Below are 16,173 nucleotides of genomic sequence, written 5' to 3' on the forward strand. Positions count from 1 at the left end.
CAGTCCAACTGTCTACTTTTAATTAATCCGTAGTTGGTATAATCTCTGAAGAGGGGAACCGGAATTGTTACGACGTTACATTGGTTGATTTCTGATTTGAAGGATTACAGTAAATTTCTTCAAATTGTGGTTTTTCGTATGTGTATATGTGTTTCTAAATGACGAAAAGTATTCGTATATGTAGTAAGTAATTGTTAAAAACATTTGTGACTTTAAGTATCTGCGCTTTTAATAAACACGTTTTCTAAGTAGGGCTGGAAAGCGATCGTGTTTGGCGCTAAGTGGTGTTGTGTATTAGTAAGAACATTCTACTTTAAGTTACTCTAGCTTTGGTGATTATAGTTAAATACATCCTATTATCTTTATGCTAGTTAAATATTATCTTCAACTAGTGTGACTAAAACTAACCTATCTTAGAGTATAATGTTTTTATTGGCGCACAACACCACCACTTTTGTGATGAAATAACAAAAACCTCAATGTCACAATTATCATAGAAAAAAATACATTTATTTTAAGTGGCAGGGAGATAATGCACAAGAACCCAGGAGGTTATTTTAACAGCGTCTATTTGTCGTGGATGGAAGTGTGTGTTTGATGAAAACAGTGGTTTTATTTAATCTGCAGAAAGGCAAGCTTACTGATTAGGTTCAGCTTTTGTTGTTGTGTCTCCAGTGTACTGAACTTTATTTGTGTTCTTCCCTTGGAGGTTGTAATGAAAATCCCGCGTCTTTCACAGTTATTATATTTTGAATTTCTGCATGAAAATGCCTTGTGGCAAGCTTCTTTGCTACATCCCTTTGGTACATTATGAATATGTCTTATATAAATACCATACTAACCATACAATAATAATGCAAACACATTTCTTTCAGTTTAACCTTTCAAAATTGAAGACTGTCATAGTATTGTAATCATAGTTACTTCATTCTAGAAATGGGAACTGCAGTATAGTGTCTTTGAAATTGTAATAAAAAATAGGTCTTAAACATCTCCATAAAAACCTCAAGATTAAAAAAAATTCTTTTGAATTCAGGATGATTTTTGAAAAATTGAAGGAATGGTGCAAACAGTTATGACTAGATTTGTAATTAAAATATTGATTAATTTTTCCTGTTTATAGATTAGACAGCAGTGATGAGTAAGAAAATTGGAGTGTCAAGGCAGAACAATGGTGGGGAATCCAACGATGTCAGCATAAAGGACAATAATGCTTCACTACATGTTATTGGATGTGTCCGCACTCACAAGGAGAAACCAGAAGACAGTCGTCTCACAGCCTTCTTGCAAGCACAGAAGCAGAAGTTTGAAGAAGAAGATTCTAAGGAGCTGGAAAGTGAAACTCAAGTTTTGAGAGCTGAGAATCAAAAGCGAGTTGAAGAGATGCTGCAGAAAGCAAAGGAAGACTTGCACAAAAGGTGAAAATGCAGAAATTTAGTCTTGTGTGTCAATCCATCCATAAATATTATCTGTGAAACTACAGGAAACTCCTTTTTTTACATTTTTAATCTAACTTATATCCAGTAGAAATTTATAATTCTCCAAACTAAACATTTTTGTAATGAGCAGAAAACCTCTGTATTTTTTTAGCGTGGCCAGGGCGTGATTCTGACCACTCACCCCCATTTAGTTACCAATGTCAAGAATGAGTAGGAGCTATACCTCCTCGCCTCTGAAGCGCCTACATGGCGTATAGCGGGACAGCTTTACTTTACTTTTACTTTACATAAATGTGATGTATTTCAGGAAGGAAAAATGCAGTGAGGAGGAAGTGAAAGTGCTTGATAAATTGTATCATAAAGCAGATGCACTAGAGATGCTGCGTAAGACGGAGTGGTTGCGAAACCAGGACGATCACAATGAGTTGTGCAGGTACTTTATTAAGAGAGCATCATGATTTGTATGCATTTTGGTTTGAAGACAACATTTTCATTTCACAGATATGTAACAACATTGCTTATTTATATATGATATTCCAGAATTTATTCTAAAGGTTTCTTCATAACAATGGTAATTTTTTAATAGATTTTTGTGCTAGAAATTTTAAATTGAAGGGTTAATTTATACAAAATAAAAAGTCTTGGAATTTATTATATGGTTCTTATATCTCATGTGGCCTTGATCCTTTCAATTTGGTTCCAGTTGTAATGTTTTTGATTATTCAGATTGTATTTAGGTTAATGGCTTAAAAATAAATACATTCAGAAAATTTATCATTAATGACCTCTTTTGTCTTCATTTATATAATTGACTTAAAAGTGGAAGCATGCATTTAGAGGTAGTGGGTGAGGTTTGTGAATGATTCTGAGTAGAAAATGTGAGTTAAGTTTGGTTTCAGTTCATACACAGCACGAAACAACATGGCACACATGAGCATGGTACAGTCATTACCACTGAAGAAACAAAACACTGATGATTATTTTAGTGGTACAAAACAGAGTAAGAACAAAGGGAAGCGCAAGAAGAAGACTGAGATTGTAATGAACTTGAAGGAGCTGGAGAGACCGCTTCTCGAAGCAGCCGCTCAGCAGAAACCTGTGCTGTCCGATCAAAGATCTGGAAGTGCATGCAGACAGCAGACACCTGGTGAGCATTGCTACAAACACTGTCCCAAGATCAAAGCTGTTTCTTGTTCTCACATGAATTAGATTTTGTCACATTAACACAAAGCAGGTCATCTTGGAGGCAATGTGTCCACCTCATATTCTTACATCTCTGGTTCATTTCCTGTCTGTTGACTTGCTATTTAATTAGGAAGATCTAAATCAGCATACAGGAACACAAATGTAGTCTGTTAACCAATTTTATTTCATAATTCATACCTTCTTTTTTGATGGGAATTAAGAAATTTGACTATTTTTGTGTCTGAAAGATGAGAAGATTTGGTAGAAGTTACTTGCCTTGTAACACTGATAAATGCAAACTGTTATAAAAGTAGGGACAGTTCAGGTTTGTTAGTTTGAAATAGGTGTTTGGTTCAAAAACAGTTGTTTTGGTGTTCTGGTAGGTAATGCATTTTACTTACAGTTGACCAACCTCCTGGGATAACCTGCTGGCAACAGAAATCTGGTTCAGAACTGTTTCCTAATGTTCAAACACGGCCATTGACTATTTGTGGTGTTGGAAGAACTGAAGAGGAATTGCTGAAACTGGCCCTAGAAGAGAGCTTGAAGACATACAAAGATGAAAAAGTCAAATTCATTGATCTCAATGAGGCTAACCGCATAGATCACCAACACCTTAAAAAAAGGTAAGGATAACTTCTGTACAAGGCATAAATTAAAGGTCTTGTATTTCTCAGTATCACAGACGATTTCTCAAGAATTAATTCTTTGCATACTCTGTCTGAATTTTTTGTGAGTCCTCTTCTGCTTCTGCAGGTGATTGTGTTTTGTATTCAGGTAGATAAGATATGTTGACATCATCTCAATTTGTCTTTTCTTGATAAAATTTATGAATGAAAATAATTTCAGTAACAATGCTGGAATCCAGTTGCCATTGCCGGAGCCAGTTGAGAACGAGTCATGGGATTGTCCTGAGGAAATGGGGCAGATTGGAAGTCTCAGCATTTTGGAGAAGAGACTGACAGTAGCTGATCAGATGAAAGATAACCCAGAAAACAGTAAAAAACATCATGGCAGACAGAAACCACAATTGAACAAAGAGTCAGAAAGTGTGAAAATGGGTGGGCAAAAGAAATATATACCAAGAAATAATGATGAAACTAATCTAGCAACTGACAAAAAGGATGGATCCACAGGCCACTGTGGAACCAGAGAGGATGGTCAGAGTAAAAGTAGCAGATTGGAATCTGACTCATGTTACAAAGACATAATCAGTGATTTGAATCATGTCAAAAGAGAATGTGATGAAAGAATATGGGGGCCACTCAAGAATGATGATGAGTGTGGAATTAAGAAACATGATCAAAACCAGAGTAATTCTGTATCTGATCCTTTTACAAATTGGGGAGAGAGCAAGACTCATACATATGTGCCTCAGGATAGTAGCAGCAGGACTCAGGAACAGGTTGACTGGAGTGAGAGTGATGACCATTATGAGAACGTCGGGGAACGTTTGTCAGGGTCTTATAGAAACCAGGGAGAGAGCATGACACAGATGTACAAGCCTCAGGCCAGTGATATCAGCACTCATAAACCGACTGACTGGATTCAAGAGAAGGCTCTGTTTGAGAATCAGAAGTTTCATAGTGACCATAATCCTGTACCTAAAAATGTGAGGATAGGGAGATCACAGGGTGATAAGTATTATCAAGAAAATGCTGAGAGTGGAAATCAAAACTATGTAGAAGATGACAAATCTGTTTATTGCTATGATACAGTATGGAAGACTGAGAAGAATAATGAATGGGATGGAGAAACAAAACGAGATAGTAGCGTGCAAAAACGTGATCATATGTCTCAGGGTGCTAGGATTTGTAAGGCAGAAAAGGCAAGTAGCTTTGGGAGAGATGAGAGACTGAAAATACCAGAAAAGAGAATTATGAGGCACTTTTCTAGCAAGGAGTCTGAAGATTCTGGCACAGGTATGTTTACTGATGCCAAAAATAAGGTGCAGAGTGATTTGGGTAAATGCATTGATAGCACAATATTACCTCATGATAAAAATGACAATCATTGTTATTCTGAGATGCTTGTTGAGCAGTTCTTCAACTACGAACCATTGTCTGTACAAAAGAGCCCTCAAGATGTTGCGCAGGCCTTTGCTACTCAAATTCATGATGCTCATCTGCAACAAACTCATAGCCCACTTGTGGATTCTCCTACCTTTGCTTCACAGTTCCATCATGCAGCCAGTTCCTTCTTGCCACCTGTGACTTCCACAGCTGAAGTTAGTCACAGTACCAGCAGATTACCTGCATTGATGGGTATGAGCATGCCGCCTCATTTATGTAACACTGCGTGCCAGGTTCCAAATCAGGCATGTCAGCCTGTACCAGCTGCTATCATCCAAAAACTCTTTGAATTGTTTATGCAAGAACAACAGCAGCATATTATGAGCATGAACTACCTGCTTCAAATGGCAGTCATGAATTCTACAGGATTACCAAATACACAACCAGATCCCAAGTTGCAAGCTCAACAAACACATTCAGCGTCAATGCTGGCAACACTTGGAGGATTTTGTACAAGTTACAATGATTTGCTTCTGCAGAATAATGCTTTATTAAACCCATCTGTTCCTCAAATGGTGGGTCCATCAATGTTAGGAATGGACCAGACATTTTCTGTGCGTAATACACCAATACCAAATGCAAGTATCAACCTGGACACTACAGTTAGTTCCTTGCCAGATGTTTCAACCTTGATATTACATCATGGGGATCAGACCAGCAATTCAGTGCTGATGCCTTCTCCATCTACAGTTGATCCTAAGAGTGTGACACATCAGAACTACCAGTCCGCTCAAACCCAGATGCCAGCTGTTGGCAATATGAATAATATGATGCAGCTTCTAACACCTGGTCCAAACAATCAGCCTTTTGGAGCAAGACCGATGGGTGTGGCTACATCTAGCAAAATGGTATTCAATAGAGGAAGAGGACGACTGAATATTTAGGAAGAGAAAACAGTGAAGGTTAAATTGTTGGCTGTTTGAGAGTTGGTAAAGAATTGGGTCTGTGGAACAAAACATTTCATAATCTGGTCATTTGCTGCAAATTGTTTTGTTTTCCACGTTAAAAAATAATATCTATAATTTATGAAATGCTGACAGAATAGCCTTGCCTGATATGCTGATTTACAGAAATCCAGTTGATATGAAGACGTCAATTAATATTTGAAAATAAGATTTGTTGCTTGGCAATATCAGACATATGGTATTTTCGATTTTTAAGCACTGCTGTTAAAAATATTTGATTAGCACTTTCTTGTAACTTTGTAACATGTGAACTTAAAGTTGCAAAAGTTTGCAGCATGAGCTGATTTATTGATACCTTATAAAAAGACTTCATACTGATGTCAGGAGATTATTAAGAATGTTTAAGCACTAGTGTCTTGCCACTAGTGAAAATAATCAGTCAACATTCCTGTGAACAGGTTGACTAGACTGCTGTAACAACTCAGGTGAGTTGCCAAGGAGATTTATCCATGGAAATTTCTTGAGTGGCCGCCATGTAATTAAATCATACGTGGCATATTTCTAATATTGTACCCACATACTTATTGTGTATTAAATTCTTAATTGTCAAATTTAAGCCCTAGACGCAGCATTGTTCGAACTGTGATTGGAATCAAGGTCAAATACATACCATACTTTGTCAAATTTTCCTTTTGCGCCAGACTTTGCAAGGATTTCAAATTGCGGAGTGAAAGTTTCTGCTGTATTCTCTCGGGCTTGGATTGAGTATATTTGTATTCATCGTCACTCCTGCATTGTATCAATTTAGTCTTCTGTTCAGATGTCTTGCATTTCATACCAAGATTGCTAATTTGTAAAATTCATGAGTAGATAAATTAGTTGTTGGACTGAGTATCTACAAATGTTGTTACTGATTGAGTTTTATGTCTTGTATGGGCATGACTAAGTTTTGTTTAGTTTGATTGTCTCAGTTCCACATGTTTCTTAACTGAATTTAGTCAGCTTTCTTTCTAGATTAATAAAAAAGAAAAACTTTTAATTCTTCCCTTCCAACATTTATGTCAAACTGTTGATATTTCTTATATTTTGATGTTTTAAATACAAATAATAAGATTTCTGCATATGTTTTAATTTAGTTGTTCGTAGAGTTTACACTAGTGTAGACAGACCAAACATATACTGAAATATTATTCCTTTGCTAAGTCGTGATTTAGATTTGCTGAGTTTTAGAAAATGCATTAATTTACCTTCGCTTACCACATTCAAGTTCATTTATTTTTTCACGTTGTCATTAGTTCTTCTGTTTGTTGCTTTTATCTCCATTAAATGTATTAGTCATCTTGGAGACATTAACAACAAAAGATTATTTTTAGTACTGTAAAAATTATCGTAGCATTTTAGTATGCCTTGAATGTGTAACCCTTGGATGTCTTTGGTATAAACACGTGGTCATCAGCTGTGACACTCCCCTTCTTTACTTGGAGTTCACGCATACAACCATAACAGTCATTAATGTGGCATTGAAATCAAATCAGCATTTCGATAATGTCACAGCGTGTCCTTATTTTAAAAGTGTAAGAGTGTTCTTATGTACTTTCAGAAACTGCTAAGAATCTGTTATTCTTAGCACAGTCTGGTAAAAGCCACCCATAAATCAAAGTTATAAAATGTTCATCCTGCTTATAATTTAATTTCTTTTAACTTCTGCAGAATTTTGAGGCATGGCACGATCTTGCAGTACAAAAATTTACCGCAACTTTGCTTATTTCTTGTAGCTGCTGCACGTTACATTCCCAATGTGAACAGTTTTATTTTTCTTTGTGTGGAAAAGATGTTTTGATATTTGCTCAGCCTTCATCTGTCACTCCATGCATTATGTACTGCCCAATATATGTATGGTAGTTATTTCTATCCATAAATATTTTAACTCTGTATAGGAATACAGCAAACAGATGATTATTAATCTCTTCATTAATTCCCTTAACATCTTAGCACAATTTTCATTCACCGAAGTTAGACTGTTTTTTATAATTGCTATTGAACGTAATGGTTATTGCTAACTTCCTGAGGTATAATCCGCATTTATCAAAATCTTTATTTTAGGTTTTTCCTGTGGAAAAAAACATTTGAAGTATAAAACAAGTAAAGACAAAATTTAAATAACTGGATTATTGGTTTTAAAACTGGTAGTTAAAACTTCTGAATGAAGGTTCAGTGTGGGCTTGCCACATTTATGGGAGATGGGGATTTTAAGGATTGTATTATGTGTGTGTAATTTCTTTTTCAGTTTCTGTTCTAGCAGGAAGTTTAACTTACACTGCCACTCCCTCTGTCTTCCACACCTCTGTTTTCTTTATTAAGCAATTAAAATTGTAATCTTATAAACCTGCAACCTGCTAAAACATTGTCTTCCAGCTCATGTCTGGTTGGCACTTCGATTTCGTTGGCATCGATGCTAAGATTTGGGTGTTGATGTCATGGCAGTGAAATTTCATAGAGAACAGCATTGCATGTTGTTTAATTTGGTTATTCTGTTAAGATTGTCAGAATGTGATATGTTAGGTATTAAGAGTGATCCCTGTGCCTAAATGTTAACGCAGTTTCTCATAACTATATATTATATTGTTCCATATAGCTGTATAACATTGTCTCAAGAACAGAACTTTATTGATTGGTGCTTTATGTTTCTGTATTACAGTAATTTGTTATTGATAATCAGTAGTGTTGTTCAAATGACATACGGATGGTACAAAGTAATGTACTGTTTTATTTTTGTATCATTGCATGTATTAAATTCTACAGATTGTATGTGTTTATTTTCCCATTATCCATCACAGAGAGAGATTTAATCCTAGGAAATTGGTGGCTGTCGTGTTCCACAAGAAAAGAAGAAATTTGAATAAAAATTTTCTTGGATATTATCCATCGTCTAGTAAATAAAATATAAAGAGAAGAAATTCCTTGATAGACGTGTTGTCTCTGCGAGAAATACAGGTAAGACCAGTCAGAGATGCAAAATTCTAATGACACATTTGCAAATATATTTTCATTGAAGTACATTGTGTATCGTAGAGTACATTGCGTATACAGAGTTGATCTTATGCTAAAGGGATCGCCATGCTTACACTGAAACTAAATGTAATTATTACAGAAAGATATTCCGGACTCATTCTAAACTAATTACGTGAAGCAGAGGCCTTGAGAGGTTAATTTGCGAGCCTTTTATGAAACTTGAAGCTTTGTTGCTGTCATTAGACCATAGCCCAAAACACTTAAGTCCATCTACAAGTTCACACTCTTTCATTGAGATACATTTTAAAATTATCCTCCTATCTATACCTAGGTCTTTCTGAATGGTAAGTTTGCGAATCTCAGAATGTTGTGACAAATCCTTTCTTGAACGATGATTTATATTTTATGAATGCAATAATGTGTATGTGTAGGCCTATTACGTTTGTGTGTGTGTGTTTATATATATATATATATATATATATATATATACACACACACACACACAGAGAGAGAGAAGTTTATCTTTTGCTTCTTCGTGGTGTCTTTCTGTTTTATTTTAACTTACTTTTCCTCCACTACTTTGCATCTTAGGACATTTTTCATCCATCTTATTATTATTCTGTCTTGGTATTTGGGTGAGTCCTGTACCGTTTCGGTAACTGTACGTGCGCGATTTACTGATCAGAACAGGTTTTACGGGCTACCGTTTCAGGTTTCCTCGGCTATTTCTTAAAAGGGGAACAAATGAATCCAGACGGGTTGAGTTAAAATTGATCTGTTTTTTATTGATGACATTACCTCAGAGAGAAGTGCTGTAAAAAGGTGTTTAAGATTGAATCGGAATTCGACCGGACATTTTGCTACTCCTTTTCTCAGCTTATGTTACGTTTTCAAGACTAAACGTATAAAGCCGTTGATAATATTTGTGACAAATATGAACAGAATGCCAAGGAATTGATTTCCTGATGATGGAGACAGCGACTACATATGTTGTAAAATGTTGCCATTTATGTTTTGTTCGGTAATGTAATCGCATGCAATGACTTCTTAATCTTTTGAACAATGATGTTCATTAAAATAGAAGTTAGGTCTGTCTGAGCTCATGCCACGTTTTACATTGCTGTACTAATGACTGTTTAGAGAGAGAGAAAAAGCATCAAATACATTAATCTTCTTCCATTCAAAACTGACATAACTCAAAGTAATCCGGATTACATGTTTAAATTGCACTTGTAAATAGAGTTCCAGCCTATGGTACACTTTTTTTAAAAAACTGATTGTACGGTTTAATGGCTAAAAGCAGGACTCGTATACTGAAAGCTGCAGTTCATAAACAACACATTGTAAGGTACTGGAAATTGGTCTAAAGATCATGAGAACTAAAGCGCTTTCTGCGTGGTTTCCGCAGGAAACGTAAAACTTCGTCATTCTCACACTCACTCGACATTTGAAGCGTTTCTATAGTAACTGCATTGATCGGTCCGCATTGTGGTGACTCAGCGTTGCTAAGCGGCACCTGAGCTTCATTTGTTTCGAGAAAAAAAAATGTATAAACCTGGAAAATAAAGCGCTATTGTTGTCTGTTACATATATTTCATTCTAGTTGGATACAAAAATAGGTGCATTTATAAAATGAATTGAATCTGTTCGCCATTATGTAGTTGCATTGTGAACGGCGTGTGAAGTTAGGTCTAAAAAGAGTATTACGTTCATATTTTCAATTTAGTGGTTAGCTGAATGATTAAAATATATAATTTTCTTCATAAACTGATGTGCATTTGATTTCGATCAATTTGTCTTTAGAAAAAGAAGTACTGCAGAATAAAATGGAAGGACGCCAGACGTCTTTGTTTCGTCGTGTTCCGTGAGACCATCATGTTTACACTTAACAAAACAAAGACGCCAATACAGACACCGGTCTTTGTTAAATTTCATGCGAGATGATACAAGAACGACAGTTACGCTTGTGAGACGATGTTTGTCTTGGAACTTCTCATTCTTTGTTGATTCAGTGATTGATTACATATCTTAGTGACTGCCAAATCTTTCATGTCCGAAGGAAACTTATTCTGTGTGATTTATTGACTGTGTCTCAAGTTCTTTAACGACGTAGTTCCAACTGAAGGGTATTTAGCGTTGAATAAGATGAAAACATGAGAAATATTGATGAATAGATATGGATCTGGAAGGTAGCGGTCATAATCTCTCATGTACAGGCTGAAGAAACCCGCCAGGATAGCTAATAATCCAAACATGTTTCGAATGGAATAAAAGTTTAATTTTTCCGGTAGACAAAACTTCTGCTAAATTATTTTGTACGCATTTTGTACTACATGTCTAGCCTCTCCACACCTTCATTTTCTTTAATCCTGCATAGAAAGCTAATGACAAAATATTTAACTTCGTCTTTAACCCTAGAGGAAGATTATGCAATTAGGGTTATAAGAGTATTATGCTGGATATTACCAATTTCCTGAATTTTATTGAGCGGGTAATATTATATAATATTTGTGTAATGGACCAACCATCGCCACAGGACTTTCAGAGAAACATAGCTTGAGCATGTCAGAACGGGCTGATAAGGTTAATATTTGGACCTTACAGGAATTCAGTGACAGGAGGACACAGAAAAATGTATAATGAAGAGTTACATAAGGTCTACCGATACCAGATATTATTAGGGCGATCAAATTTGAGAGGGTGAGATGGACGGGAATTTTATAAGAAGTTTCCTTCAGAAAAACTGAAGGATGATGCCATTGTGTAGGGAGGATAATATTAAAATGAGTGTGGGCTTTATTAATTTGAATAAGGGAAGGAGAAGTAGTGTCTTGTTGTTGGCATGGGCATGAATCTTCTGTATCAACCAAAGGTGATAACCTTGTTGGCTAGCTGAGTGGTTGTTAAATTCTCTTGGTAGACTGTTTTCAGCTATAGTCCGTAAGGAAATTTTTGTTTAAACGCCTGCAGCGTCTTGTTTAGCCTTCACTCTGCGCACGGCTGTCGGAGAAGTTGCTGCATCAACACGGCGATACTGCAATAAGTGCTTTCCATGTCCGTCCTTACAGTAACTCACTACTCAGCACGAGCGTTCTTGTGACATGTCATCTGGGATTTTATGGACGTGCAGAGACATGTACAAACGAAATGTTCTGCTAAGTTATATTCTGCGTATTACTGCGAAGCTTGTGGTGTCTGTGGATGATCTGAAATGTGTATCGTGTAGCAGGGATAACGTACTACACAGCTTTTATATAAGTTCAGCGGTAATTTTGTCTTCCATGAACATAAACGATAAATCAGCGACTTTGGTATTGATCGCATAGTACACATGAAGATGAACACATGCACAGGGTAAATGCTCTGTGAGTAAAACACATTTATGCACAGAGCCTTCGGTCTTGTAAGTCAGTGTGGTTGATTTATGTAAGGAGACTCGGAGATACTTTGATGGTTATACAAGGTAGCCTACTCTTTTATGTTTACTTTTGAAAGTGCAGAGGGGGAGTCCTCGATTCAATCCCCCTCCTATTCACTGGTTTAGCAGTATGGCAGTGGACCTTCCTACAGCTTCTGACCAAAGTATTAGATGTCGATACTCCACTGTTTCTTTTTAAAATAGAATTTTGTTTTCCACTTTCAGTTCAGTTTTTAGCGTGTTTTCCAATGGTGAATCAACAACTATGACTCCAATGGCTTTGGAAGCCGTAAATTTTTATTTATTTGTAAATATTTGCATTTATTTTCATTCTTTATTCACCATTCGAGATAGAGAGGAGTGATTTCGGATTATTTTAGCTGTTTAAAAGAAAATCTAGCAGCTGCTACTCTTACTCCAAACGTCGAAGTGTCGTTAATTCCAACAAATTTTTCAGGTGTTTCTGTCTGATTTTTTTTGTTCATTCTTAAAATCTCGTACCCACCCTGCAGCTGCATTGAAGGGGGCTATTTATTTTTCCACCCACTGCCTTTGGAAACGACCCTTTTGATTCATTTACATCATCCCCCCCCCCCCGTTAGATAAGACTTCATATTATATAATCCACTTTTCTTGCTGGTTTTCCAAACAACTTCTTTCTAATAAGATTTCCCATCAAAATTCTGTAGACATTCCTTGACCAGCTATCCTAGCTACATGCTCAGTCCATCGTAGCCTCCTAGATGTCACTGTTCTAACAATACCAGGTTCTCTGAATGAATCACGGTGTTTCTTTTTCTGTTAAACTTATATCCTAAGTTCATAACTTCGTTCCTCCATATTAACTGTGTAATGTCATGAAGCTGTCCTGAATGTCATTTACATCGAAAGCCGTAATGCAAAATAAATCAGAGACTGGTAACGTCAAAGCACAGTCATTTATTTGTAATTTGTTTTCTTTTAAACAACGGATTTGTATTGGAAGCTGTAATCCCACTCGATTAATCCTGTAAAGAATTGCGGATGTTCCTTTAAACTCCTTTTCGTGGAAGAATCTATCTCCCAGCGACTGCATAGAGTTTTCCTAAAAGGTCAATAGTAATATTTCTTTCCCTCTTGGGAAATTCCCCTTACATCTAATATAAACGCCTACCACAAATGAACTTTTGCGGGTATATAAAGCGCATCGTGATTCCCTTCGTAGTATTGTCAACACGCAAACCCTCAAAGTAAACTGTGTTAATATTAATTGAAATACTAAAAACGAAATGTACGTCAGAAATGGTTAACGTTGTTAACAACACCTCTCGCCGAACTGAGTTGTTTCATTCTGTCGCTGTGAGTTAGATTTTCGTAGAACCAATGTCAGAAAACATTTATAATATTAGCATGAAATTAAATTTGTTCGGCTTCAACTGTTTTGTAAAACACATACACAGCCGTAGTCAACAAATCGTCCGTCGTAACCTGTTTCTTCCTAACAACGAGTCATACAAAAATTACAAAAGCAAGAAACGATCCTCTCAAAGGGAAACCCCAGAAAAATGATCGACTTTTGTATATATCAAAAATTAGTCACGTGGGTGTCTGAAAACTTATACAACAGCGGTTCGTAATAATGGTAAACAAAAAATATTCCTCTTGGAGAGATAAACCGGGGGAAATTACTGGTTTGTTTGTTTCAAAAAGCAGGCACAGGGGTGTAAAAAATACTTGGTGCATCGCAGCAAAAATGTTAATTATAATTTACCACGCTGTGAAGACATTTCAAACAACTGAAACTTATTTAAAGGTGCGTCGTAGAAGGACACATCTACTGGATTTCCATTTCAATTCCCTTACAGAGACAGAAGATCTGTACCATATTAAGCGTTTATGACCATCGAATTTTGAAAAAAATGATTTAATACGAAGATCACGACATTGTGAGACACAGTGATCGATGATTCAGGTGATTTTAAAGCTGCTTCTTTTAGTTTCTTGTACGAATTATGACAGTTATATTAATGGTCGTAAGGATTAGTTACCTGTTTTTCTCCCTTGTAGATGAAATGCCTCTAAAACTGAAAGCGATATATTTTTTAAGAATTTACGTTTAGGTATATATTGGAAAATAGATCTAATAAAAGCATGAAATAAAGGCTTTTAATATTCACTAGTGCGACTGTACATAATTAGGATGAAAATTAATGTTCATGTTGGATCCTGCATCTTGAAGACCGTCTATGTGGGAAAATATCGCTTCGTTGGACTTAATTTTTAATGAGAATGTGACTTCATCTCCTATTCTCCCCGTATTTTTGTTGCTGTAGTTAGTATTGTGTTTTAAACATGTGCATAATAATATTAGTGCATGGGCTTTGGTGGTTCGGACAATGGGATCATGGTTCGGATCCCGCTCACTGCGTGGTTGTTTGTCCTCGTCTTCGTGTATTATGCTACCCTCTGTCGGTACAGGCTTATCACTCGTCGTTCCAGGACTGTAGTGCTATGGAGTAAGTAACAAATAATAATTTTGCACTTCAAGTGAAGATAAAAAATCATTCTTACTTGAGATTTGGGGTTTTCTTGGAAATGACGGTATTTTGGGACATTGTGGTTTGCAATCTGATATAAATTAACGTTTCAACGGTGCTTACTGCCTCTATAATCAGGTTATTGCACTAAGCTATTTGATTTATAGCGCCAAAATGGCTGCGAGCATATGCGCAGGAGCGTTGCGCAATGGTAGACAGGCAGTGCCATTGCATTTGTTGTCTGTCCGCCATCACAGCTAGCCGCAGTTCTGATGAGGAGAAGTTGGTGATAAAGTGTAGTGGCGGGTGTGGCGTGCTTTCACGGGTAAAAACTTAACCGAAATGATTGAACTAACCAGATTTTGGGCTTTCATTTGTGTTCTTCTTGTTTCAAGAGGAGTTTACAGTTATGTTGAGGTATGTCAGCATTTGTTTTACATGTTTAAATTCGATTAATATTGGTAGCCATGCTTCTCCCTTGTCAAGGCCAGTCATCGATTTTTGTCGTACAAGCTTTTCATTTGCTGTAATAAAATTTGTAATGCTTTGAACTAAAGCTGTTTGTGTCAGGTTACTGGATATAGTTTCTGTGTTATGTGCAAAGTCTGTAGTTGTCCTAAATAAAGAAACAGTTCGGAATAAAAGTTTATGAACTTGACAGGTTTTTATACTAGCAATTTAGAAAACATCGAATTCTCGCGGGTAGAAATCATTCCGAGTTTTTTTTAGACATAGGCCAATATCGTAAGTATGGTATAATTAGTGACAAACTGCGGTTGATTGTACAGATATGACAGTTTTTTATATTAGCGGTGTAGATTTTTAAAAGAAAATATATACAATAATTGTAGTACTGTTGGGACAACAGCGACACATTGCTATTGATTATATAGATCGAGAATTTTTTCCTGTTAGGTAGCTTTTGCGATATTTAGTTTTTAACGCAAAATAAACCTGTCTATTTCAATTTTTCCGCGAAAGCCTGAGAGGAGAAGGTATAATAATGAAGATAACTGCCTTGTGCGATGTTGCCTCTTATATTCTGGCGGAAGTTACCGACGTTTCAGGTGTGCTTGTTGCCCACATCATCAGGGCGATACCCCGAAATCTTGTCAAGAATTAGCAGAGGTTTTTATAATTGGCTCACAACTTTAGTCCGAAGGTGTCGCCGGTGGCAACTGTTAACTTGTTCTTGTAAAACTGGTATATCCTAACCGCAGTAGCAAAATAGTGAAACATCAGGTTATTTATTAGGCGTGCAGTTTTATCTGTTGGTCTGTAAGATGTGTTGCTTATAGTGTGACACAAATAATTGAGACTGTGTTACATTGTTTGTTAGCTTCAGGCCAAGGGATGGATTGCTTGCATTGCTCCGATTCTTAATGATATGGGCATTATGCTGAGAACTGTGAAGTCGGTTTTAATTAAATTAATTTGACCAAATAATACACTTCCTAAAGATCACGTGGAATTTGACCGTGCAGTCTCCCACACTGTTTTAATTTTATATAAATTAATTATTCCGGATAATAATGGTTCCTCATTGAATCAGACTTCTTTCAAATGCACAGTTACAAACAAAGAAACAAAAACATACGCAAGGTTTTCTGCAAGTCTCAGGTCATT

General features: G+C 36.3%; 2 protein-coding genes across 4 annotated transcripts in view; both read left to right on the plus strand.

Moving 5' to 3' along the window:
• The first annotated feature begins 1 nt into the window (after nucleotide 1).
• On the plus strand, nucleotides 2-8,409 carry LOC110839150 (uncharacterized). 3 transcript variants are annotated; one of them, XM_022083052.2, is made up of 6 exons: nucleotides 2-183; nucleotides 1,124-1,418; nucleotides 1,747-1,872; nucleotides 2,339-2,586; nucleotides 3,028-3,250; nucleotides 3,474-8,409. In XM_022083052.2, the coding sequence occupies exons 2-6, from the start codon at nucleotides 1,138-1,140 to the stop codon at nucleotides 5,578-5,580; spliced, it is 2,985 nt and encodes a 994-aa protein (XP_021938744.2). In that variant the 5' UTR covers nucleotides 2-183; nucleotides 1,124-1,137; the 3' UTR covers nucleotides 5,581-8,409. The 3 variants fall into 3 exon arrangements, with proteins under 3 accessions (XP_021938744.2, XP_021938745.2, XP_021938746.2); XM_022083053.2 differs by lacking the exon at nucleotides 2-183 and adding an exon at nucleotides 262-631; XM_022083054.2 differs by lacking the exons at nucleotides 2-183; nucleotides 1,124-1,418 and having other exon boundaries at nucleotides 1,751-1,872; nucleotides 2,328-2,586.
• Nucleotides 8,410-14,779: 6,370 nt separating this feature from the next.
• Appl (amyloid-beta-like protein) overlaps nucleotides 14,780-16,173 on the plus strand; it is a 118,202-nt gene continuing 116,808 nt past the window's right edge. Inside the window, exon 1 of the mRNA XM_022083019.2 lies at nucleotides 14,780-14,964. Coding sequence (XP_021938711.2) covers nucleotides 14,890-14,964 — 75 coding nt within the window. The 5' untranslated portion in view covers nucleotides 14,780-14,889. The remainder of the gene's footprint in view (nucleotides 14,965-16,173) is intronic.

This window comes from Zootermopsis nevadensis, unplaced genomic scaffold, assembly GCF_977971745.1.
Source record: "Zootermopsis nevadensis isolate Lab colony 2312 unplaced genomic scaffold, Znev_1.0 Znev_ptg000022l, whole genome shotgun sequence".
Lineage (NCBI taxonomy): Eukaryota > Metazoa > Arthropoda > Insecta > Blattodea > Termopsidae > Zootermopsis > Zootermopsis nevadensis.

What these genes read in the sequence shown, in the direction of transcription:
- LOC110839150 (XM_022083052.2), top strand. Translation starts at nt 1,138, where the DNA reads ATGAGTAAGAAAATTGGAGTGTCAAGGCAGAACAATGGTGGGGAATCC. An exon ending in ATGCAGACAGCAGACACCTG is followed by an intron (nt 2,587 to 3,027) that starts GTGAGCATTGCT and finishes TTTTACTTACAG; the next exon opens with TTGACCAACCTCCTGGGATA. An exon ending in CACCAACACCTTAAAAAAAG is followed by an intron (nt 3,251 to 3,473) that starts GTAAGGATAACT and finishes AAATAATTTCAG; the next exon opens with TAACAATGCTGGAATCCAGT.